This window comes from Protomyctophum bolini, assembly GCF_963924005.1.
Source record: "Protomyctophum bolini genome assembly, chromosome: 4".
In the NCBI taxonomy this organism is placed as follows: domain Eukaryota; kingdom Metazoa; phylum Chordata; class Actinopteri; order Myctophiformes; family Myctophidae; genus Protomyctophum; species Protomyctophum bolini.
The window spans coordinates 31,026,672-31,050,523 of record NC_137865.1 but is presented as its reverse complement, the minus strand read 5'-3'; the positions used below and the strand labels follow the sequence as shown (position 1 = coordinate 31,050,523).

Sequence of the window (23,852 nt, the reverse complement as noted above, 5' to 3'; positions counted from 1 at the left end):
AACCATGATGCTACATTAATAATGTAGCATTAGATAGTATCTATCTAAATGACAATAATTTTGCCAACAGTCTGCCAACAACTAAATAATGAAAATAATATAAATGGTCAAGTGAAGATCATTTTTAAAGCATCTCGGGGTGTAAACACTGCCTGCATACCAGCATCTGAAATTAGCTAATTTATTAAGTCTTTGCATTGCACTTGAGTGACTTTGACCTTGGAAAACCAAAAGTGAATCATATCTTCAGCAGTCCCCAAAAGAAAACACCATGACGCCCGTGAAGTACGAGCGACATGTGAACCATATGGTTACCCGGTTACTATGCCCAGCTGTTCCCACTAGTAGCACAACTAATGGATCGATTAATTAAAGTACAACGCCTTACAGTAATACGCATGCTTCCCTGTATTATTCTGTCTCTTCCCTTCCTCCCCCTGCAGTGAACATCACACGGACAAGTCCTGAGTGAAATTTAAGTTCGAAATACAATGTTCTGCTTTTAGTCCATTATCAGCTCACCAGGGACGTGCAGAGAATGTTAGAGAGGCATGGGCTGAAATCCCCTTAAAGGGCATTTTGAACATAGCAGATCTACTAGGTAGTAGATAAGCTATTTTGGGGTCACGTCCCCGCACTCTTCCCGCATCTAAAAACTGTGTTTTGAGGGAATTCGTTTGCCTCCCGCATCTAAAAACTGTGTTTTGAGGGAATTCGTTTGCCTCCCGCATCTAAAAACTGTGTTTTGAGGGAATTCGTTTGCCTCCCGCATCTAAAAACTGTGTTTTGAGGGAATTCGTTTGCCTCCCGCATCTAAAAACTGTGTTTTGAGGGAATTCGTTTGCCTCCCGCATCTAAAAACTGTGTTTTGAGGGAATTCGTTTGCCTCCCGCTGCTCTTTAGGTACTGTGACGTACACAACATGATGGATAAAAGCCTGGACTAAAAAGTCCAGACTAAATAAATAACATAGAATTGCCCGTTGCCTCAGATTCTGATATATCTAATGTCAAAAAAAAGAGGCAGAAAGGAACCCCACATGTCTTCAAAGAAGAAATGAGTAAATAAAACAGTCTCCCTGTAGACAAATACAATTTATTCATCCGTTGTTCATGGACAGTCAACAAGACGATCAGCATAGTTTGACATCTTCATTCATGACTGGGCTGCAAGCACTCCTGTCAACGCGACCGCCAGCAGCCACACACACCAGTAAATGAACAAGTGAAGATATACTGGCTGTCATGTACAGTATGACCAGGTGATGTTTGCGTATCTGTTTTCATCTAGGAAGGGACATTAGAGATACTACAGGTGGCCACATATTTCAACATATGAATTTTGACAATGGCTATGGCAAAATGCAACAGTTATCCATCTGGAAATATCATCGGACAACATTACATTGACAAATAAATTAAAAAAATAAAAGCACCAAACGGAAACACATGAAATTGGTTCTCTTCTTTTCCTGAGCATTTCCAACGCACTCTCTCTCTGACATCAGTTCAAAGTGAGCATGTCACACGCGCCACCAACACGTTGAGATGGACTGCTCTCGTGTACCAAGCTTCTAAGGCCACCAGACGGGCACGACTTCACCGAACCCGGTCACAGCAGGTGTGTGGTGTCCATGTGTTTCTAAACCGAACACACACGCATATGCACACATGCGTGCGCGCACACACACACACACACACACACACACACACAAGTGTTTAATATACAGGTTCCAAAACTCATAAAGGACGCATTTTATTTGGGGGGGTGGGAGGGGGGGTATTTACAGTGACAAGTCTCTTTTAGGGCTCCGTCTTTGCCCGCGCCCTCTGACTCACTGCCTGGTTCACTCTCTTAACTCCACACTAATGCTTTTGGATGAGATGAGTTCAACTGCACGTGTTCGTAACGCTCTCCATTTCCCTAAGAAAGAAAAACAACAATAATTATTTCACATTGTACTAGCCTTTTCAATGAGGCTCTTATCCAGAGTAATTCACAAGTAGTACAACGCATGTCGCGGACATGCATGTCGGGAGCAACGGGTGATTTGCGCAAGCTTGTCAGACTATTGGTATGTCGGATAAACGTCTGCTATAAGTATTAGTTCACCAACAGAGTACCAAAGTCCTAACATCAAAGCTCCAGGTCATAATACTAGATTATCCCAGTCCGAGAGGATTTTCCTGTGATGATATTGATTTTATGGTTGTTATTGATGATAATGAATTTTGTTGTTATTATTCATGTCAGCGGCGGAGCTACCGGGGGGGTGAGGGGGGTGGTCACACCCCGGCCCGGACCTCCGGGGGGCCCAGGCTGTCAGATGATCGATTGACGATTTTTTTTACACAGTCACTCACGACTGATAAAACCAGCGGGCCCCCACGAATCCCGCAATTAACCAGATACAGAGCTTATATAGCCTATAATAGCCTACACTTTAGCAAAATATCATGTCTGATGAGATTGTACTGCGCTCGACTGTACAAGCACCGTGGAGTCTGTCTCACACTCTCTCCAACAGACATCCCAGCCACGCTCCAAAAGTGCAAGTCTCTCTCTGACGCCCTGTGGAAGTCCCTTATCTGGTGATATTCTCACTCCCTTGCGCGGGTTTTCAAATCCCAGCAAATAAACAAAACCACGTAACTACTCACCAACACAAAGCCTGCTAGACCTTGTTAAAAGTCTATTTTCGTATCTGGGAAGCGTCTCAGGTCCCCAGCTTCTCTAAAATACACTTTGTGCCATCTTAATAACGCAATGTACCCTGCATTTTACCGGGCAGTCATTTCTTCTACTATGGCATTTTCGGGTTTTGCCTGCGCCGATCTGGTTGGATTAATTTTATTTAATGATTAAAATAGTGCATTTTATAGAGAAGCTGGGGACCTGAGACGCTTCCCAGCTACGATAATAGACTTTTACCAAGGTAAAAGGCTTTGTTTCGGTCGTCACAGGGCGTCAGAGAGAGACTCGCTGTATAAGCGGTCCAGGGCTACTACAAAAGTGGCAGCACCTGTCACTCATTAGTAGGCTAATCACTCTGTGAGAATTTAGGAGTGCATATGTAATGTGTGGACTTCCTTTTCTCCACAACGGACTGTTTCGATTCTAAACCCCTTCTTGTTGCTTTTCCCTGTGTGCGATCACTCAGCAATAAGGTGAAACAGAACACAAAGATGAGTAGTAGCCTATTTATTTTTTAACACGCAGCACCTCTCTCGTCTCTCTCTCTACGTCTCTCTCTCTCTCTCTCTACGTCTCTCTCTCTCTCTCTCTCTCTCTCTCTCTCTCTACGTCTCTCTCTCTCTACGTCTCTCTCTCTCTCTCTCTCTCTCTCTCTCTCGTGTGTGCATTGCTGCGCAATGTCACAGACACAGACGCGATCAACCAAATATAACACTTTCCCTCTATCTGTGACTGTGATCAGCTCAGCAGCAACTGTTAACGTAATTATTTTTTCTTCCGTTCGGGGGGGGGGGGGGGGGGGGGGGGGAGGGGGTGCAGTTGGGAGTCCTGTTCGGTGAGGCCCGGTCGTGCTGTCTCACCCCCCGGCCCGGCCCAATGTTGTTCCGCCACTGATTCATGTCATGTCTAGTATGAATTGATTGCATAGGGCCTAAATGGAAACAAGACCGCAAGGACATTGCTATTCCTTTTGGAATAAGTGTTTGACTGTACTCTGCTTTTGTTTTTACATTATGTAAAAAGAATGTTTCTTTAATTTTTATGGCACGATTGACGGACTGACCTCATGCTTCCTTCAATGCATGAGGAGTTCAAGCCGATTAATTTTTTCACCTGAGGTGGGAGTTTCCCCGGTTGAACGCAGCGCGCCGTGGAAGGAACACGTTATTCCAACCGGTTCCCAGCAAGCCAAATGACGTCATGATGACGTTATGATGTCCTCCGGTGACTCCGGTGAACGTTCAGGACTAGGGCAGATCACAGCCCATATGGGGATGATCTTTACGTCATTTCCAGGACGTCTTCACCAGTTGAAATAATATAGCTTATTCTGGCCCAGATCTGACTAGTTATGATATGACTTAAGTTGATATGGCCTGGCCCTCTATCGCACTCTCTCTGATTCCTCCAGGGACGTCTGTATTAGTGGGCAGATTTTTTGTTCATTGAAATCAGGTGATATTCTGGGCCAGATCTGACTAGTCTTGGTTTGGTTTGACTTGATTTGGCCCCAATAGAGACGTCACAAATTTGTCCAGGTCCTGACCGTGCTTGCTGGGTTCCCTTTCCCCTCCATCAGGCGCCCCGGCTGGCCAGGGGGAGGCAGTTTTACATTTATAAAAAAAACTATGCACGATTTAAACACGTTTGTTTCTGTAATTAATTCATCTCAATTAATCAGTTAAAGTCCCAGCCCTATAAAATGTACAAGGAGGGACCGTGGTGGACACTCACCTTGGACGCAATGGCTTTGAGTTTTCCCAGCAGCGAAGGCTTGTGGTACACCACCTCGTCCTCCATGTCTCCCTCGTTCTCCTCCCCCTCCATCACGGCGCAGCTGTCGGCTCCCGGCATCTCGCACTCCTTGTTGGCGGTCATCACCAGCCTGGAATACTTATACTGCAACCTGCAGGAACAATAAATCCAAAGAATCAATATAAAGAGGGGGAACGGCTCAATTATGATTATGCATCAAGATGAGTGAAATAAGTATTGACAAAAATGTTGAATTGGAAAATTGGAAAGGAGAGGAAGTAAATAAGGAATTGAAGAGGCAAGCAAGCAGGAGGGAGTAGCAGTCTCCCTCGGTAGTGTGTGGCAGTGTACTGTAAGTGTGTTACAAATAAAAAGTGCAGACCTCTTGTTCTTCTTCCAGAAGTAGCAGGTGAGGGAGACGAGCAGTACTGCTGTGAAAGCTGCTATCCCTGCGCCCAGGCGCACCCAGAACTCTATGCTCTCGCACGGCAACACCTTCTTTTCGGGCAAGGTCACTCCTCCCATGCAGCGCTTTGGTTCATTCCACACATACAGCCATTCCTGTGGAGTACGGACGAACGCACACATAATGAGAACTGATTTGTTTTCTAAATTAAGACACCTTGAGACAGAAACAAGCACACAATGGCAAACACGCACGCACGCGCGCGCACACACACACACACACACACACACACACACACACACACACACACACACACACACACACACACACACACACACACACACACACACACACACACACACACACACACCTGGAGTCTTCCGTTGCAGGCCCCCTCTATCCTGTGATAGTCCATCTCAGTGCATGTAGGACACGCCCCAGAGCTCTCCCACAGGAAGTGAAAGGTGCAGCCGTCGCATGTTCCCGCGGGGCACTGACTACAATGGCCAAACACAGATTGGCAGATTGAAAAATTATTGTTTAAAACCAGCCAGTTGGCAGACAACTCAATTAATATATTCCCTTGTAGCTGTCAAGTTCGTTCTTAGCGTACCTTCCAAATGCTGTAAGAATTTAACATGCAAATTGGAGACATTACCATCAACTGGGCAAATTCAAATAGACTGTCTAAATATAATACACAATGTCAGTGAATGACAGTGGAGGAATGCGCTTTATCAGTGTGAAAACAGACTTGTTGGAAAATTGAGGCAATCTGATTAAATCTGACAAATGAAACGTAGCCTACGGAGTTAGTTCAGTCAGACATACTCGAGGGAGTTCATGCCGTGCTCAAAGGCGCATACTATACTCAAGGGGTTAACATGCTGAATCTATTCGTGAGTTGTCTGACTGAACTGAATTTCTTATTTGTTACAGAATCCTTTGCAAAAACAACGAAAGATGCAAACCTAGCTATTCATATGTATAAAATACCTTGGCACTGTGATCTCTCCTTTCATGCTCTTCTCTGGATTGCAACGAAGCGTCACCACTGTGCTTCGGCCCGACTCGCACGATGAGGTCGCCTCCAAGGAACTGAACGGCACATAAACAGCAAATGTGAGCAAACAACAAGCTCAAATATTCTGTACGTATTTTCATGTCAACATACAGTATAATGTTATTAAAGGTGAACATGCAAGATGGCAACAGTACCGGTAGTAGAAGTTGATATCGGGGACTTTCTTGATAGTCTCTGGGAACAATTCTGGTCTCGCCCTGATTGCATCCAGTGTGCTCTCAACTGTTGCTCCTGTTAAACACATTATATTGTATATTAGTAATATTATGTATTATAGTAACTGAAAATCATGTACTAAACGTGTTGTTTTCTTTGTTCTGTGTCTGAGAGAAAAGCACCAACTCAAATCCCGTACATGTATAATGTAACATTATACTTGGCCAGTAAAACCAGTAGGTCGGTTTTGACTAGAGCAACAAAGAAAAATAAATCTCACAACAGAGAGGAAATTGCAACGATAAAAAATGTAATAAAATAATTGGCCTCAGGTCTTGGCCTGACGTCGAAATTAAAAAAATGTTTTCTAAATTCGTATGCATGGACTGTCAGGACAGTATACTAACCAAGGAATCTGTCTGCCAGGCTGATGGACTGTGAGTACAGTATACTAACCAAGGAATCTGTCTGCCAGGCTGATGGACTGTGAGTACTGTATACTAACCAAGGAATCTGTCTGCCAGGCTGATGGACTGTGAAGACAGTATACTAACCAAGGAATCTGTCTGCCAGGCTGATGGACTGTGAAGACAGTATACTAACCAAGGAATCTGTCCGCCAGGCTGATGGACTGTGAGGACAGCGCTGTGTGGAAGCCCCTCCCGTTAGCTGGGATTATGGTTGATTGACAGATGAATGTCTTCACCGTGTTGGCTCCTTCTCCCTTCTCTCTCTGTCCATCGGTGACGGACAGGTCCGTGACGTTGTCCGTACACACTGCCATACGGCCCTGACACACAAACACAGCGAGGTGAAATGTAGACAAGAACAAATAATAAAAGGGCTTAAAAGAAAATATTTTGCTTTAAACGCCTGTCCCTATTTTAGGTATGTCATTATAGGCGAAAGTTTGTGTTTTTTCTTTGTGTGCATTTTCTTGCTCTGGTTTTCTTTTTGGATGATATATTTTTTTGTATCTGTTAAAAGTAAAACCTAAATAAAGTGTTGATCATAATCATTATCCTGCTATAATATAACAAAAATCACTCTTGTGTGAAGTGAGGGGCGCTCTTATCATCATACATCAAGATTCATCATACATCATCCGTGCTCAGCCAATCAAATCATCACATTCCGTGCTACAAACACATTCCGTGCTCATACACACAAACACACAAAGCTGTGCAAAGGAAGTGGTTGAGTGTGTGTGTGTGTGTGTGTGTGTGTGTGTGTGTGTGTGTGTGTGTGTGTGTGTGTGTGTGTGTGTGTGTGTGTGTGTGTGTGTGTGTGTGTGTGTGTGTGTGTGTGTGTGTGTGTGTGTGCGTGTGCGCGTGTGTACCTCTCCTCCACACAGGCTGATGTTAAAGTTGTGGAAGTACTTGGTTCCCTTGGAGGTGAAGCTGGGGCCGTTCATCAGTGAGCCAACAGAACCCAGGGAGCTCAGGTCAAAAGTCAGGGTCACATTGGCCTCAGTGTGGCTGAAGTGACAGTCACTGTAGCATAAACTGTGCTCCTACAAAAAAACAAGAACTGCCAGGTGTAACAAGCCATGTCTCCGTTGTGCATCTGTCCCCCTTTATTATTATTATTATTATTATACAGCCAGCAAGTCTAACGTTCTAAAAAGTCATATTGCCTCTGCATGAATTGTTAAGGTTGCCTCTACATATTGTTAAGGTATGCACCAAAACAATATGAATAAAAAGCTGGACTACAATTTAGCAAATACTAAATCAAAAATGTGAATAACATGGGAACATGGGAAACAACACAACATTCGGCCACTAGATGTAGCACTTTTATAATACTCTGTCGTATATAAGGTTTGTTTTTGTTATTCCCCATCGCCAGGGCCTTTCAAACGTGAAGCGACAGGGAAGTGTCCCTGAAACAACATATTTTCAGATGGGGGTCGGCGGCCAAATACAGATAATTCTGGGGGTCCTTGACATGAAATAGTTTGAGCACTACTTACATAGAAACATAGGTTTTTCAGATAACTGTTAGAATTTAGAAGCAACTTTTTTGGAATCGGCCTCAGATCTAAATGGGTTAATATTAGAAATGCAAAAATGGCGCACCATGTTGCTTTTGCTGGCAGGTCCGCACGGCCGGCACGCCTCGGAGCCCGACGTGCTCTGAGGGACCAGGTAGGTGTTGGGCGGGCACTCGGTGCAGCGGCTGCTGTGCGTGTCTATGTAGTGTCCGGAGGGGCAGGGCACGCACAGCGAGCCCGAGGAGGGCCGGGTGCTGAGGGCGCACGCTCTGCACTCCGACGAAACGCCGTCCACGGCGTTGCTCACGGTCACGGAGAAGATACGCACCACGTCGTTCACGAACCGACGCGTCTGTGTGACCCAAGACAAGAGAGAGACCGGTAAGGGTTGTATATGTGTGAGTCTGTGTGCGTGTGTGTGTGCGTGTGTGTGTGTGTGTGAGTGAGTGAGTGAGTGAGTGAGTGAGTGAGTGAGTGAGTGAGTGAGTGAGTGAGTGAGTGTGTGTGTGTGTGTGTGTGTGTGTGTGTGTGTGTGTGCGTGCGTGCGTGCGTGCACTCACATCAGACGGCTGATTGGTCCTCTGGAAGGCCCATGTGTATGACACAGAGGCGTTCTTGGTCATGACGTGTGTGTAGAACTGCCTGCTCTTCATTCCCTCCCAGGATTCCACCACCGTGGTGCTCTTCCGGTTCACATCCTACAAAAAACACATTATGATGCTTAACCCTAACCCTACAGCATGAGTTGGATACGTATTGACATGAGATTTCACGGCTAGCTCTTCCTCACCATCATGAAGTAGAGTTCGCAGTCGGCCGTGCACGATGTCTCAAATTCAAAGGTGATGCGACCGAACTCCATCCCCGAACTGCTGGACATCGAGGTTGGGATCCTGGACGTGACAGGAAGTCAGAAGAAAAGGGGAGAAAATAAACCACAAAGAGCAACAGATAGTTTGGGCATTTCAAAATTAATAAAATGTACAATGTGTCACATTGCAACGCGTTTAGGTATTCGTTTAAGTTCATACATTTTATCCCATTTAGGACTGAGGCTGAATTTTGCTATACAGATATACTGTAGATAGCAACAACTTAACAAGAACCCCAAAAGGGGTTCCCGTTATTGGGTTAATGGGGTATTTATAAAGCACCTTTCGAAACAATGTTACAAGATGCTGTACAATGGAGAACAATTGTGACGGTGTGACTCCACCCTGTCACTGTCTGTTTGTTTGCTCATTTGCATGCCTTTCAGTAGCGTGCACTGTTTAGGTAGGGTATGGACAAACTATAAGCAAGCAGCAAACAGATCACACACTGCTCTCAGCTGAACACTAATCGGCCACTTTGGGCCAAACCAACTCCTGTCTAGGGATGGGGAGGATTACTTGTCGCAGAGGGACATTGGAATTCTAAAAGGACTTTGGAAAACTAAAGACTTTGTGAAATAAAAGAGCTAAAAGCTCAAATGAACTGAAATATATATATATCTCTGTGTTTTGTGACCGTTTTGAGCGACTATAACATGTTGTGGATCATGTTGACCCCTTTTTCATTTGGTCCTGTATTGTGGGAGGAGCCAGGGGGTATATAGCTCTGAGAAATGGCCCAGTCAGTCAGTCTGCTGTCTGGAGCTGGTCAAGGAAGGAAGTGTCTGTCTCTGAGGAGGTGATGTTTTGCTTATTATTTTTATTACCATGGTTGAAATGCATTTTGGATCTAGATCTGTTGATTTATTTAAAATGATTGGTTTGATTTACATTATTGTATATAATATGAAGTACTTTATTTTGAATATCCTTTTATTTTCTACTTTCAGACATATGGTCTCCTTTGTTTTTGTCACATAATCTGCACTTGGGGAAAAACATTGTTAAACTCTGCCCAACTGTGTTGCCTCGCCATCCTTTATGATCATACGACCCTTGCCTGAGACAGGGGTGTGACAACTATATAAACAATAATCACGTAAAAACAAGGCTCATAAGAGCAATAATATACAACCAGAAGTAAAGCAAAACATGGACCTGCACAAGTGGGTCAATAATACTCAAACAGGGTTCAAGAGTTTACAGTTGAATATTAGAAGAGTTCAGAGATTAATATTAGAGTATCTCTCCCTGTCTCTCTCTCTCTGTTCACAATTCCAACGGGAGAGGGCTGTATCATGATCTCGATACAGCCGTCAGCCGACCTATACTAACCCACAAAGCGTTGCATTGCATCCTGACGCATTCTTCTGAGCTTGCACTCTGAGCTTGCAACTCTTCCATGTTCAGTGCGTGACACTGTCACGTAGCCATCACGGAGCATCAACCAGGTCCTCAACGAATACTTTGATGTAAAATAATCAATGGCACATTTTCGCTCCTTTCTCTTGTGACAACAAAAACCTTGAACCATGTGTACTACAGGTGTATACGTCGATAACTAGATGTAAGAGGATGATGCTCACTTGAAGCCAGGGATGTGGATGTTGAGGATGAGGTAGTCGTTATCCGAGCCCCCTGCTCCACTCTGGATGTGGTCTCCAGCCACCTCCCAACCTAGAGCCAGAAAAATACACTTTATATGGTCGTCAGCCACCAGCAAAACACACTGATGCATGCTAGAATCGGTAGCATATCTAAATCGGCCATAAAAATGCCAAATCGGTATCTGATCGATCTCTAAATAATTCAGATTTTTATATATATAACAGTCTCGAGACTTGAGAGAGAGAGAGAGACTAGGTCTGGATAGACATTAGGGCTGCACAGGCGATATTGACTAAATCCAATATCACAATAGTTCTGTCAATATTGTGACGATAATATGGATTTTTGTTTTTAATGTATTAAAACAATTCAAAAGATGCTGGTTAAAACCAGGAAAAGACAACACTTATCTCATGCATGCATTGCTGAACGTTGTCATTTTGTTCTTATTGACCTATCCTAGCCAAACACAGTTTGTATGCTGCAGACTTCATCGTCCCCCCCAGCACAAGACAGAGCCACTTGGTCAGTCCTTTGTGCTGCTAGCCGTCAGGCTACATAACCAAGCCCTCATAGGTTCTATTCTGTCCTTGGATATGAATAGATCATTCCTCTTTGCTGTTAAACCTGAACATGTGTCAACAGTTTGACATGGTTTTATTTTATAATTATTTGTCACCTTAAGAGACAGAGACAAAGACAGACAAAGAGAGAGAAATAGCTACACTACTAGTTGATGGAGGTGCAGGACAGTACCCACCATTCATGTTGTCACATTTGGAGTTTCCCACGTTGAAACAGGACGTCTTCATGTTGGCAGGCAGGACATTCCACCATTTATATTCATAACCCAGACTGGGCTCTGTGCCGGCCGGACAGCTCTGGCACGCTGGAGGAAGTGGAGGATAAACAGGGTGAAGAGTTCGAAATGTCGTGATTTATTTCCACACTAAAATATGATCATTGGGATAAGGATTTGTGTACAGTATTTGGTAAAATCGTCGTTTTTATGTGGACATGGCACAGTCGGCACGCCCACCAGTTCATTAAGTATGCCTGGGGCCGATTCTACAAATGTGCTCTAAATCCTGCTATATCAGTTGTGCTCAAAACTTCTACATGTCATGGACCCCCAAAAGTATATGTATTTGGCCGCAGATCCCCACCTCAAAATAGATTGTTCCAGGGATCCCGAGAAGCAAAGATTTAAGATGATTTAATGTTTGCTTTAAAAAACATATTCAAAAATGTGCACACCAAAAATTGCTGATATATAAGCTCAAACGTGACGTGTCTTGAGCTTGTAGATCTGCTATGTTTGGCTAATGTTACCCTTGGAATATGGATGCTGGGGTTCAAGAGGTCAATCACATTTCTACATTGGTGATACGGTATAATCTACAAAGTTACTGATACAACCAAAATTTGTAATGTGAAAATGTGTATATCATCATGCTATGCATGAGTCATTATAGATTAAACAGACAGTAGAGAAGAAGGGTTAAGAGGAGGTAGGGAAATCCTATTTGGAATCTAGCTTTCAACTAGCCCGCTAACTCATTTAGACCTGAGACCTGATTCTACAAAATGTCTTCTACATCCTGAAAAACGTATGTTTCTAAGTCAGTGGTTCTCAAAACTTTTCATGTGAAGGACTCCCAAAATTGTGTATTTGGCGGCCGTCTCCAATCTCAAAATATGTTGTTCAAGGGGGACCTCCCCCCCCCCTCCCTCAGAACTTAATTTGAGTACAAAACGTTCACTGTGAAAGAATATATATTCAAAGATTTGCACACATTTGCACGATTAAAAAAAAATGGAGGGATGGCAGATCTACAAGCTCGTAGCTCTAAAGTTTAAAATAATGGTTAAAGTGGTTAATTGCCATAAGGTGACACAGATGCGCCCTCGGGTCTAAATGGGCCGATATAAAGTACTAGAAGTTCACTGTACCTTTCATGCCGTCCGAATAGGTCCCAGGCGGGCACGGTGAGCAGGTGGCTGTGTCGTTGTTATAAAAGCCGGGGTTACAGGGTGGGCAAGGTTCACGTTCTCCAAGAGGGGGCAGCATTTCAGCTCCAGCGACATCTTCCAGGCAGATCTTAGGCTCGATCCACTTATAGATGATCTGGGTCTGCGTTCACACAGCAACACACAGGGAAACGTTATAGATGACCTGAACAACTCTGTGTTCACACAGCAACACACAGGGAAAAGTTATAGATGATCTGAGCCACTCTGCGTTCACACAGCAACACACAGGGAAAAGGATTTAGAGGCGCGATCTGAGGGCGAGAAGCGACATGCACGCATCCGCCTGGGTGACGGCAGACTGAGCGAGTGCTGGCGCTTTGGCATGGGGGGGGTCAGTCAGATCAACATATAGAATGAATTCTGTACTGGCCATATATGGAGCGTGTCTTGAGTGCACAGTGTTTGATGAGGTCAGATCAACATAATTATGGAATGTCAGAACAGGTCAGCTCCATATATATATATATATATATATATATAAGGGTGGAGGGCAGTGTCTTGAGTGTACATGGTTTGATGAGGTCAGATGGAATGAATTCTGTATTGGCCATATATGGAGCGTATGCGTATCACGAGGCATGACTGACGGGAGATGCAGGTTTTCATAGTAAACTGCGGTCGCAATAACCAGTACGGCTGTCACCATTACAAATTTAAGTTGCCGATTAATTGTCACACAAATAATTGAGATTTAACGATTTAACTGTGTTCTTTGCATTGAACATCGGATTGTTACAATTTACAAAAATCACAGACCCATTTCATAATACTTCTTTACAAAATAGCGGAATTAGTTCGCTTGTAGATCTGCTATTTCTGCTACTTTTGAGAAATGTTTTAAAATGTATGGACATTTCTCAACAACAAAAATAATTGTGAATGATTATATCAAATTAAGGACCAGGATACCAGAGTTGGCTTGGAGTTTAGCTTCGGCTGATGTTAAAGGCCAGAAAGACAAAGAATTTAACATTGTGTACACTTGCACTCTCAAGAGTGGATAAAGGAACACTGAGGATCTTTTTGTGTAGAGCGAGTGTTTTCCCCCATTTCACCTTGCCGTCACTGTCACAGGGTGTGTGGATCTGGAAATAGTCCTTCCTGGAACATGGAGGTCTGTCCTTACAAACACCTGATCCCTCGTCTGGGGGAGGAAGGACAGAAAAAACTCCCTTTCATAAGGTATCCCGCAGCAGTAACATCGTCATAATAATAATAATATAAAGAAATAAAGTACTTTTGCATTTGTTTTTAAATGCAAAATAAAACTAATAATAATTGACTAGCATGCCTACACTCACAAGTTAGTATTAGCTTTCATTGCCAAGACTGGGAGGGGAAAGATTTTGAGAGTTGCAAAGCCAGTTGCAAAAATCTTTCATGTCGCCAGGTTTGTAGCGAATTTAATTTAATTAATAATTAATTGCATTTTTATAGCACTTTTCCAATTGCTCAAAGCGATTTACAATGGTTAATTTCTTCATACATTGGGATCTGTGTGACATCAAGCTACTATGAGTGTGTGTATGTTTGTATCAAAATATATTAATTTATTTTACTTATTCCAAAGCACACCACATTGGGAAAAACATGAAAAGTGAATAATTATGAGAACTTTAATAAAAAACATGAGCATGTTTGCAGACAGTGATTCATTAGTCAAATCGAACTCTCTCAGGCCCTGAAAAGGAGGCCTCAGGGACAGGAAGGACTGATCACAAACACTCAAGTGTATCTACCCCTTGTGAAACTAGGACAGCCTGTGTGTGTGCGTGCGGTGTGCGTGCGCATGTGTGCGTGCAGGCGTGTGTGTACCTACGTGCGTAGTGCGTGGTGGTGTTACAGGGTGTGCAGGAGCTGGCTCCGTGCCCAGAGTAGGTGTCTCTGGGACAGAGATCACAGGAGGAAGAGCCCGGGACGCTGCTGAATGTCCCTGGCTTACACTGGAAGCACTCTGACGTGTAGGCCACTCCTGGGAAACACAGCACCATATATATGAGAGAGTGAGGAAAGGAAATGAGTGTTGATTGATGAGTGCTTATATGATGAGTATGATGAGTACTTATATACTTATAATAAGCTTCACATGAGACAGTGATGTAAATGAGCAAGTGGAAGTGAGATAAGTGGTTACAATGTGTGAGTGAGGTCAGATAATGTACAGGTATGTGAGTGAATTCATTCTTTGGCACGGACAAGCGGTAGAAAGTGAAGAGGAGGTAAACGGAGCGGAAAGTGCTCACTGACCCTCTATCTGAACGTTCTTCAGAAGAACTGGCTTCACTGCTTTTGTCAACACCGCTCCTGTCCTCCAGTAGAGGATGTTAGTGCCCGACTTCAGGTTCACCTGGAAAACAAATGCTTAAATAAGACTTACTTTGCTGTAGGCTTTTGTTCCTCTTCAGCTGCCAATGTACAGTATTTACAGGGTTGACTTTTTCCTCATACCTGACCTGGTTAATTGTCAGCTCTTTGTTAATCATTATTGCGAAAGCCAGTGAGCATGTAACCCAGCAGAACATGTCTGTCTGTCTGTCACAGTAGAAAACTTTTTTTTTTAAAGGAAAAAAAAAAGAAAGATGAATCAACAAAATGATAGTGCATTGAACTATCTATCCCTATTTCCCTAAGCTATCCCTATATCTGACACTAGACTCTAGTGTCAGATGTAGGGATAGCTCTAGTGACTAGAGGGTCCCAACGTACAGTGCTATAAGCTTTAAAGACACAAGACTTACAGTGCTATAAGCTTTAAAGACACAGGACAATATAATGTATTGTAACACGTTTAACTACAACATTTGAAAAATGTCCTTCAGAAGTCCCAACTTAGTCAATTGGTCTTCCACATGCACCCCTCCCAATGCAGAAATGGAGTAACCACAAGTGATATAATATAACTATTACTGTAGCTACTGGAGATAAAGCCTATACTCATGCTTTATATTTACAAACAGGCAAAGGGAGAGACTTCCTAATGATAGTGCATGTGCACTGTTACATTTTCCAGACTCTGAAGCAAGGTCCTCAGAAGGCTTGCCAAGAGTTTTCATTAGCTAGTCATTTTACCGTGTGAGCTGCCCACTCTCCATGGTTGGTGAGCTTCAGTCATCTTACCGTGTGAGCTGCCCACTCTCCATGGTTGGTGAGCTTCAGCCACTTTTTATCCGCTGACGGGTCCATCTCCTGGCACTGGTCATTCTGAATCTGTATCACGCACACGCACACAGACACAGACACACACTCTTGTTGATCTACCAAAACATATAGCCTCAAGGAAAATAATAATTTCCTGTATTTACTGCAAAGCCATTCTCCAGTTTGGCAACTATTTATAACTCCTGCAGTTTAATTAGTTAGATGAACTCACAAAGAACTCAAAGAGCAGGTTGTTGTCTGGGTATTGATACTCAAAGCTGACAGAGCCTTGCTTCTTCAGGTGGACGGCATAGATGAGAGAGACTGTGCATTCATCCCTGTTGGACTCCAGATAGCTGCCCTGAGGCTGCCAGGAGGAACTGGAAACACACACACACACACACACACACACACACACACAGAATTGTTGGACAGGGAAGGACTGTGTAAATTCTTAGTATTGTAATTTATAACATAATTTGCTTACTGGTTGGGAAGAATGATTTTTACAGATGCTTTGGTAGGCTACAATTCTGGCACACAGTTCTTGTAAACAAAGTCACAACTTGCTGTCTTGCAGGTACAATTTGAATAATTTATGTCAATGTTTTGCTTTACAAGGATGTCGCTGAAAACTATGACCCTTACATCCTGGTGTTACACTACGTGCTACTGCATATCTTGTTCCGCCCCTTATGCCTAAAGTATATTTGCCATTTTGTACTATTTTGAAAAACATTTAAAAAGGGTTCAAATAGCCGATATACATGCTCACAACATGTTTTTGTAGATCGGCTATTGAACTACCAATATTTTAAAATGTTTTTCAAGATAAGGTCAAATATGGCAAAGAGGTTTAGGGATAAAGCACAACCAAGATGATATACCGGTAGTCTTTGTTATTTGTTATAAATTGTTTTTATTCATCACAGAAACAATACAATTATGTAGTATACATAGCTACAGCATTAATAAAATGAAAATGAAAATAAACAAAAACAAGATACATGTACAGGCAAAACAGCTATCTTGACTTCGTAAAAAAATTATAAATCAGGCCGATTTATTTACCTGTTGCAGGTGAGCGTGTCATCTCCCTGGGGGCCGTTGGTGAGCGAGGTTGCCAGGCTGCTGAACCCTACGGGCATGGAATCCCATTGGTCGAAGCGGACGCCGCTCCCCAGCGAGAAGCTCCCTGCGGCGCACTGGGTGCACTCCTGAGCAGACATCTCCAGAAACTCCCCGGCCTCGCAGGAGAACGCTGCAGGAGAGGACAGTGGGGGAAAAAAGGTGAAAAATCTAATCAAATCAAACTTTATTTCTAGAGCACATTTACAAAGACCAGAGGTCAACCAAAGTGCTGTACAAGTGTACAGTAGATCAGAAAGCAAGCATACAGAGAATAAGAAATACAAATAGCATAGTATAACAACAACAACAAAGCAAAAGACACAAGACGGGTATTACACAATTTAATTTAGTCAAACAGAATTAAAAGCCAGGGAGAAGAAATTCATTTTAAGTATATATTTAAAAGCCACTAAGGAGTGAGCAGACTTGATATACTGTATATAGGGGTTAGGGGCAGACTGTTCTAGAGGTTGGAGCCGGCCACTGAAAAAGCACGGTCGCCTCTGGACCTGTATTTGGTATCGGGCACAGTCAGGAGCAGCTGGTCAGCTGACCTCAGGGCAATGGCTGGGGTGTCCATGAGGACCGATAAAAACTGGGGGTCCCACCATCTATACTAAAATGTTTTACTTACAAGTACAAATACTTGTAAGTAAAAGGATCAATACTGTAATGTAGAAGTAAAAGTCCGGAATTCAAAACTTGAGGAAAAGTAAAAAAGTATTGGCATCGAAATGTACTTAAAGTACCAAAAGTAAAAGTAGTCGTTGTACAGAATTTCTCATTTCAAAATGTATAAACATCTTTTGAAAATAAATAGCAGCTCTACAAGCTCACAATGTGCTGTGTACTGAAAATTAGAACAACTCCAGTAAAGTAAAAAAAAAAGTAAAACTTTACTTAAGTACAGTAAATTAAATATACTTGGTTAATTTACACCACTGAGGAGAGGATATCGTCACTGTCGGCTGGAAACCTTGCATGTCATTAAAATCAGACTGAAGGGGAATGACAGCCATAGAAAACTGTTTTATTTAGTGCTGTCATAGAGACCCAGATCCGTAATCCTCACATCCTTGTGTGTGTGTGTGTGTGTGTGTGTGTGTGTGTGTGTGTGTGTGTGTGTGTGTGTGTGTGTGTGTGTGTGTGTGTGTGTGTGTGTGCGCACAAAGTGACACATTTGTCTGGTCACTTTTAAATAGACCATTTTCAATTAATACTAATTAAACCGATGTGAAGAATGGGGAAATGTTTAGTGGTGACTGTTACAGGTTAGGAATGACGTTCGGAAATGGAAATAAATTACAATTCCTCACTAGTACAGCAGTACAAGGTTGTGTGTGTGTGTGTGTGTGTGTGTGTGCGTGCATGCGTGTGCGCATATTTTCATTTCAGATTTCTTTCCTCATACCTCACCTGGTCAAATGGCAGCTCTACGCACTTCCATTGTTGAGTCACACAAAGTTCACGTACATGACTGGGTTTTGAACGTCAGACAATAAGAGATGCAAAATTTAAGAAGTTGGCGATCTCGCCATGAGTTATGATCTTTCAAAAATGTCATTTATTTCTCCTCGCAAAAATGTGTTCGCATATATTGACATGCCCAAAATAGAGACACCAGGTTTAAAGTAAAGATTGGGTTAGGAATTGCCATATTTAAATGGCAAATTTAAAAATGCTTTTACGACTGTGAAAATGTAAATTAAAATTAAATTTTAATGAAGCAAATGTGACTTCAAGCCACATTGTGTGCCAGTTGAGAACCACTGATGTCTACATTTATTCAGTCAGTCAAATTAACACATAGCTCTCATGTTTCCTACCTGAGAGCTGCCGTCTATCTCAGTGGTTCTTAATCAGTGGTCTGGGGACCACCAGTGGAATTGTGGACAAAATATTATCCAACGACAACAAAATATTCTACGTTTTGGCCGTCTGAGAGGCTAAATGTCATCAAATGGTGGTCTGTGGCTCAAATGCAGAATAAATAATGGATCTTAATATGAAAAGGGTTGAAAACCGCTGGCCTATCTGAATATACAGTATAGATAATACAAAGGGGACAACCCACTCTCAGTCTTTTGTTTTACCAAAAAGGGGGGGGGGGGAGTGAGACATGCATATGCTGATTGTGTAAAGGACACAAGGCTAAGCGTGACAAGACAATAGGCAGAGATTATAATATGAGGAAATACAGGCTTTTTTCTTTCTTTTTTTTTTCTGTGGAACTCTGGCCTGGCAACTTCAGAATTTCTCAATCAGAGAGAAGGAAATGGTAAAGGAGAGACGATGAGCAACATGAATAACTACATTCAGTCAGGACAGCTGGAATTTAATATAAAATGAGCAATATTTATGGTTTGGCGATGAATTGGATCTGCTTTTTAGGTACTCCGATCAAGTGCATCAGTCCCAACCATAGGGACTCCGAATCCCCCGTACCTACACAGCAGATCCAAAACGATAGCTGGGGGATGGGAGGAGGATGAGCAGCAAACGTTTAGGCAGACAGCAGCGCAGCACTGTGCAACAGCAAACAAGCAAGCAGATTGAGCAGTGCAAACTTCCAGTTTAAATAGCCGGTATGAAGATGGAATGAGTGTGAGATTGCATGTCTGTGACAGGCTCATTACTTAGCCACACATATTTAGCTTGAAGAAATTCAAATATTTCCAACATAGTATCCAACATAAATAAACGTCTACCGTGAACCACTGGTTCTGAAAGTGGTGTCTGGGAAACACCACTGATCTTTTGTTGTATTTATAAAAGTAAACCCATATAAGATTTGAAACAAATGTTACTGGTGTGTGACACACACACACACACACACACTAAACCAGTACCACCAAATTGAACTTGATCAGTCGAGTAACTAATTATCTTCTTTTAAGGTATAATGTTTAACGTTTTAGGACCCCTTGGAACCCCCTCAAGGTCCCCATCATCTCTAGTATAAGATCAACACCGGAAGTCTGGAAATGCTGTCTTTTCAAAATAAGACCTGAACTGGGAGAAATGCTGGTGTGAATGATATCATAATTCGTCAATAAATGCTAGCGCTGTAAGTGTTAACATAACCTTGGTGCAGAGTCACCTGTGCATCTCTTGATAATGAGCCAGAACTGTATAGCCAGAGGAGACGCATGACATACATAATTATACGAGGGGGAAGAAACACGTGCGCCAAAAATGGAAGTGATGAAGTTAGCCAGTAGAGAGTGGTTTATGTGACAGTGTTTTTTCACTGGGGTTATTGGCCTGTGGCTTCACACAGTGGCTGACTGGAGGAGGTCCAAAAACAGGGCCAATCAGCTTGTGGTGTAAAGAATTTCCAGACCACTGATAAGAGACTGACACACACATGTAAAGGCCACATGTACGTGCGTGTGTGCGTGCGTGCGTTTGTGTGTGCGTGCGTGCAACACACAAGATGACTTACTGCACTCCGTGCCGCGTACTGGCTCTGGCAGTCGAAGGCAGGCTCCTGGCTGCTGTGGGATGGCCACCCTCCACCGAGAGCCTGTGCTGTCACACTCTGTGTATTCATAGTAGTAGTCTGTCTGCAAAACACACACACAAAAACATCTGCATAAGACATTGTGTCTGCCGGCAGGGGCACAGTCTACAAAGCAGCTACACAGCAGACGGAAGGCCAGAGGCAGGTCAGAATATTCGACCACAACAGGCCTCCACCCAAACATTAGCCCTTAGTCACCCTACTCTGACTGAGATGCCATTGTTTTGCTAATTAAAGCAAAAGATGGGGGTTTCGGTTATCGCATAAAGTTGCCGGTGCTGTATTCAGCTTCATCAGTAAGTTGACAGACCAGACTTGCAAAACATGCCCCCTCCCCTCCGTTATGCATGGTGCTGCTGTGTTATCTCTCCAGCCACAAACACTCACCAACCCTGCTGGGTATACACAAACATTCCATCTCCACGGTGATGGGAAAGAAGTGGAGTGGCCTCGTTACAAAGGTGGAAACCGCAGGGCTCGGATGATTCTAGATTGAACACTAGATTCTACAAATGTCTTCTATATTTTGACAGTTTTCTGATAAACCTATATGTTTCTATGTCCGTGGTTCTTAAACTGCTTCATGTCAAGGAGCGGCCTCAGGTCTAAATGGGTTAGTAAATAGACGGACACTTTGACTCTTGCATGTTAGTACTGTCACTACTGTGGAGCTATCGTAACTGTTTCAGCCCATTTATGTGGGTACAGTTTGCACGTGAAAGAGAGTGCATGAGAGAGCTAGCACTGATCCCAGATCCGGAAGGGAGGCTTGGCTTGCACAGAGTACAGCTGCCACGACCTCTAGATGATAGTTTCTCACCCTCTGTGTCTGTAAGGGGAATATTGTGGCCTAATTTATGACAGTACTAACATGCATGGTAGCCTTGAACAGAGAAGCCGGTTCAGAACGTTGCACTTTGCAAAAGGCTCCGTTATGTAGAACGAGACCTGTACTGTGCAGTCTCTGGATCCAATGCAAATGTATAAGTCTAGTGCATGTTCAAGACTGTACATCTCTGTGCAGATCCAAAGTGATACACACCCTGACGAGAGATAAGAGGCTGCAAAATGATGAGCAGGCTCATTCATTGCAGACCTCACTCAATATAGCACCTCAACACTGGTGTCCGTTGTGGAAAATATTTGTTCGTAAACAGTTGCCCATTATGTCTCTCTCTCTCTATCTGCTAGTGTTTATCTCTCTGTTCATCCTTCCTTTCACTTGCCAAATTTATTCTGCTAAACGATGGTGTCACACAGTGTAAATAGCAGATCTACAAGCTCGCATGCAATGTGTCACAGGTCCGACAAATGGGAGCTTCAGTCTCTGCTGTCTTTCTCTCTCACACACTCTCTAATAAGACTCACTAGAAAAAGTTAATCTGACAATGTGCGTAATTAATCTGAAATGACATATCCATATCGTAACACTCCCTCTCTATTTATAACGAGATACGAGGATTAATGTGCTGTATTGACACATTTCAAAACTGGCCTGAAAAATCATCTGTCAAATGCCTCCCTAAGTGTCCTTCACTGCCGCCGTTTTTCCTTCGTCTCCTTTATAGGAAAAAGTCCTGCCAGATACTCTGTCCAGTGTCTCCCACATAGAAAACCTGAGTGTCCATTTGACTGTAAAAACTCTCATCAAATCTTCGGAGACAAATGAACACTCCATAGTTTACTGTGTACACACCTATCAGGTTTCATGCTGTCTATATCTGAATAGAGGGGATGTAAAGGGGACTATACACACTCCTTTTTTGAACAAAACTAAAAAGAACATTGTCATATGATCCTAGTTCAAGAGCGGAAGGTGCATAGCATAATGATTAATGACCTGGCAGGCCAGACAGAGAGAGAGAGAGAGCTACAGTGATTTGGATGTCCATGTAAAAACAAAACAATGATTGGCCGATAGCTTACAAGAAGGGAGGTCCAATTTATCTTGGAACCTGCTGCTGTGTGTTGTTCAGAAAGTGAAGTGTTGAGCTGAGAGGAAAGACCAGTCCATGCAGGAAACTGATAACACGATAATTAACATGAGCGTTGGAGTGAGTCCCAACATAGACCAGACCAGGCAGACTGCCTTAGAATTTCCCACTCATAGAATCACTTGCACATTCACTCAGTCTCTCACACCCTGTTATTATCAATCATAATACAGTCTAATTAGAAGTCTCACTTTATGACTGTGTAGTAGTAGCAGCAGCATAGTACCTGTGCCATGTCATGATCTATACAGTAGCCATGCCCATAATCACACTGACGGGGGTATTGGTATTATTATTGACTGACTTGACTGACTGTGATTGTGGGGGTAGGTAGAGGGTTGCGTCCGATCGAGTCTCCAGTGTATTTGTATTTGTGCATTAAAACGAACAGGGGTTGGGGGGTCTCTCCTGTCCTAACCCCTTTCGGGACCCTCGGTTATACCTTTTCTGTATTTTACCGTCCAAAATACAGAAAGGTATCCGAGTGTCCCGAAAAGGGTCTCTGTCTCTCCCGTAAGTGTGTCATCATCAATCGTTATTAAATGGGCTGATTGGTCTCTGTGTCTGGATTAACATGTTGTCAGTCACATGCGTGCAGCGTCCAGCCAATCGAATCGGTGCCGCTTCTCTTAATTCCCAGCCTTATAATTATATTACAACGCAGGTTTACGCATGCATGCAGCCTTTTTTATAATCAAATAGCAATATGTTCAATGTTGATAATGATAACATCACTCTAGCTCTAGCATGTAAGATTTAGACTCTCGTAGATTCTGACGTTTTCAATGTCAGAATCGATAAAATAGGCCTACACATAAATCGTAGGCAACTCACTGATCATCACACACATACACACGCTTCTCTCTCAGTCTCACCTCAATACACTGACGCTGCTGTCCTTCTTTCGTTCCGTCGGTGGCGTTGTTGTCGCCGTCAGTCTGGTGGAGGAGTGTGCAGAGGAGAATGAGAGCGCAATTATAAAGAAACCAAGCCGAAGACATTATTGCAGCTCATCGAGGGAATAAAAACCAAATCGATCCCGCGGTAGGGGAATGATGACAGTTACGCCGGGATGTGAACGATCATCCGTGCGTTCGTTCGTCGTCCCCTTCCTCAGCTGATCGACTTCTGTCCCTTTCACCTGCGAGTCAGCTATGATGATGATGATAGTAGGATACTGACTGAATGATACTGTGCGCCTCACTGTGCACTACATCCATGGTTGGCAGGGCTACACAGAGCCATTGAAGCCAAGGAGAGTTGTGCCAATGAGGGTGCAGAAAACAGCCCGGTCACGTGGTTCGTGTGCGCTCGTATGTCACTTTTCTCGGGCGCCAGCCCATAGACTCCAATGCATTCCGTAGACTTCCGGCCCAGTCCTTTGTCACTCTTCGCCAATAGAAGTCTATGTAAAAGAGCCGCCTGATTGGACTGGCCCCATGAAGTGAACGGAGATGTCGT

The 23,852-nt window shown here is 43.3% G+C and overlaps 1 protein-coding gene across 1 annotated transcript; it reads right to left on the bottom strand.

The window, feature by feature from the left end:
* Window positions 1–1,075: 1,075 nt before the first annotated feature.
* On the bottom strand, window positions 1,076–23,634 carry elapor2a (endosome-lysosome associated apoptosis and autophagy regulator family member 2a). Its single transcript, XM_080760812.1, has 22 exons — window positions 23,267–23,634; window positions 20,320–20,440; window positions 16,815–17,004; window positions 15,976–16,123; window positions 15,723–15,812; window positions 14,853–14,952; window positions 14,425–14,577; window positions 13,661–13,749; window positions 12,525–12,705; window positions 11,332–11,460; window positions 10,550–10,640; window positions 8,882–8,984; window positions 8,652–8,789; window positions 8,177–8,443; window positions 7,435–7,608; window positions 6,699–6,885; window positions 6,074–6,170; window positions 5,852–5,953; window positions 5,226–5,352; window positions 4,832–5,010; window positions 4,429–4,600; window positions 1,076–1,923 (listed from the first exon to the last, which is right to left on the bottom strand). Exons 1-22 carry the CDS (start codon window positions 23,390–23,392, stop codon window positions 1,855–1,857), a joined length of 3,033 nt encoding a protein of 1,010 aa, XP_080616938.1. The 5' UTR covers window positions 23,393–23,634; the 3' UTR covers window positions 1,076–1,854.
* Between the last annotated feature and the right edge of the window lie 218 nt (window positions 23,635–23,852).

Bases quoted from the DNA above. Each gene is read 5' to 3' on its own strand.
- elapor2a (XM_080760812.1), bottom strand. From the start codon at position 23,392: ATGTCTTCGGCTTGGTTTCTTTATAATTGCGCTCTCATTCTCCTCTGC. The intron at 14,953-15,722 runs GTAAGATGACTG...TTTGTTTTCCAG, and splicing joins GAGAGTGGGCAGCTCACACG to GTGAACCTGAAGTCGGGCAC. The intron at 8,985-10,549 runs GTGAGCATCATC...TGTCACGTCCAG, and splicing joins ATCCACATCCCTGGCTTCAA to GATCCCAACCTCGATGTCCA.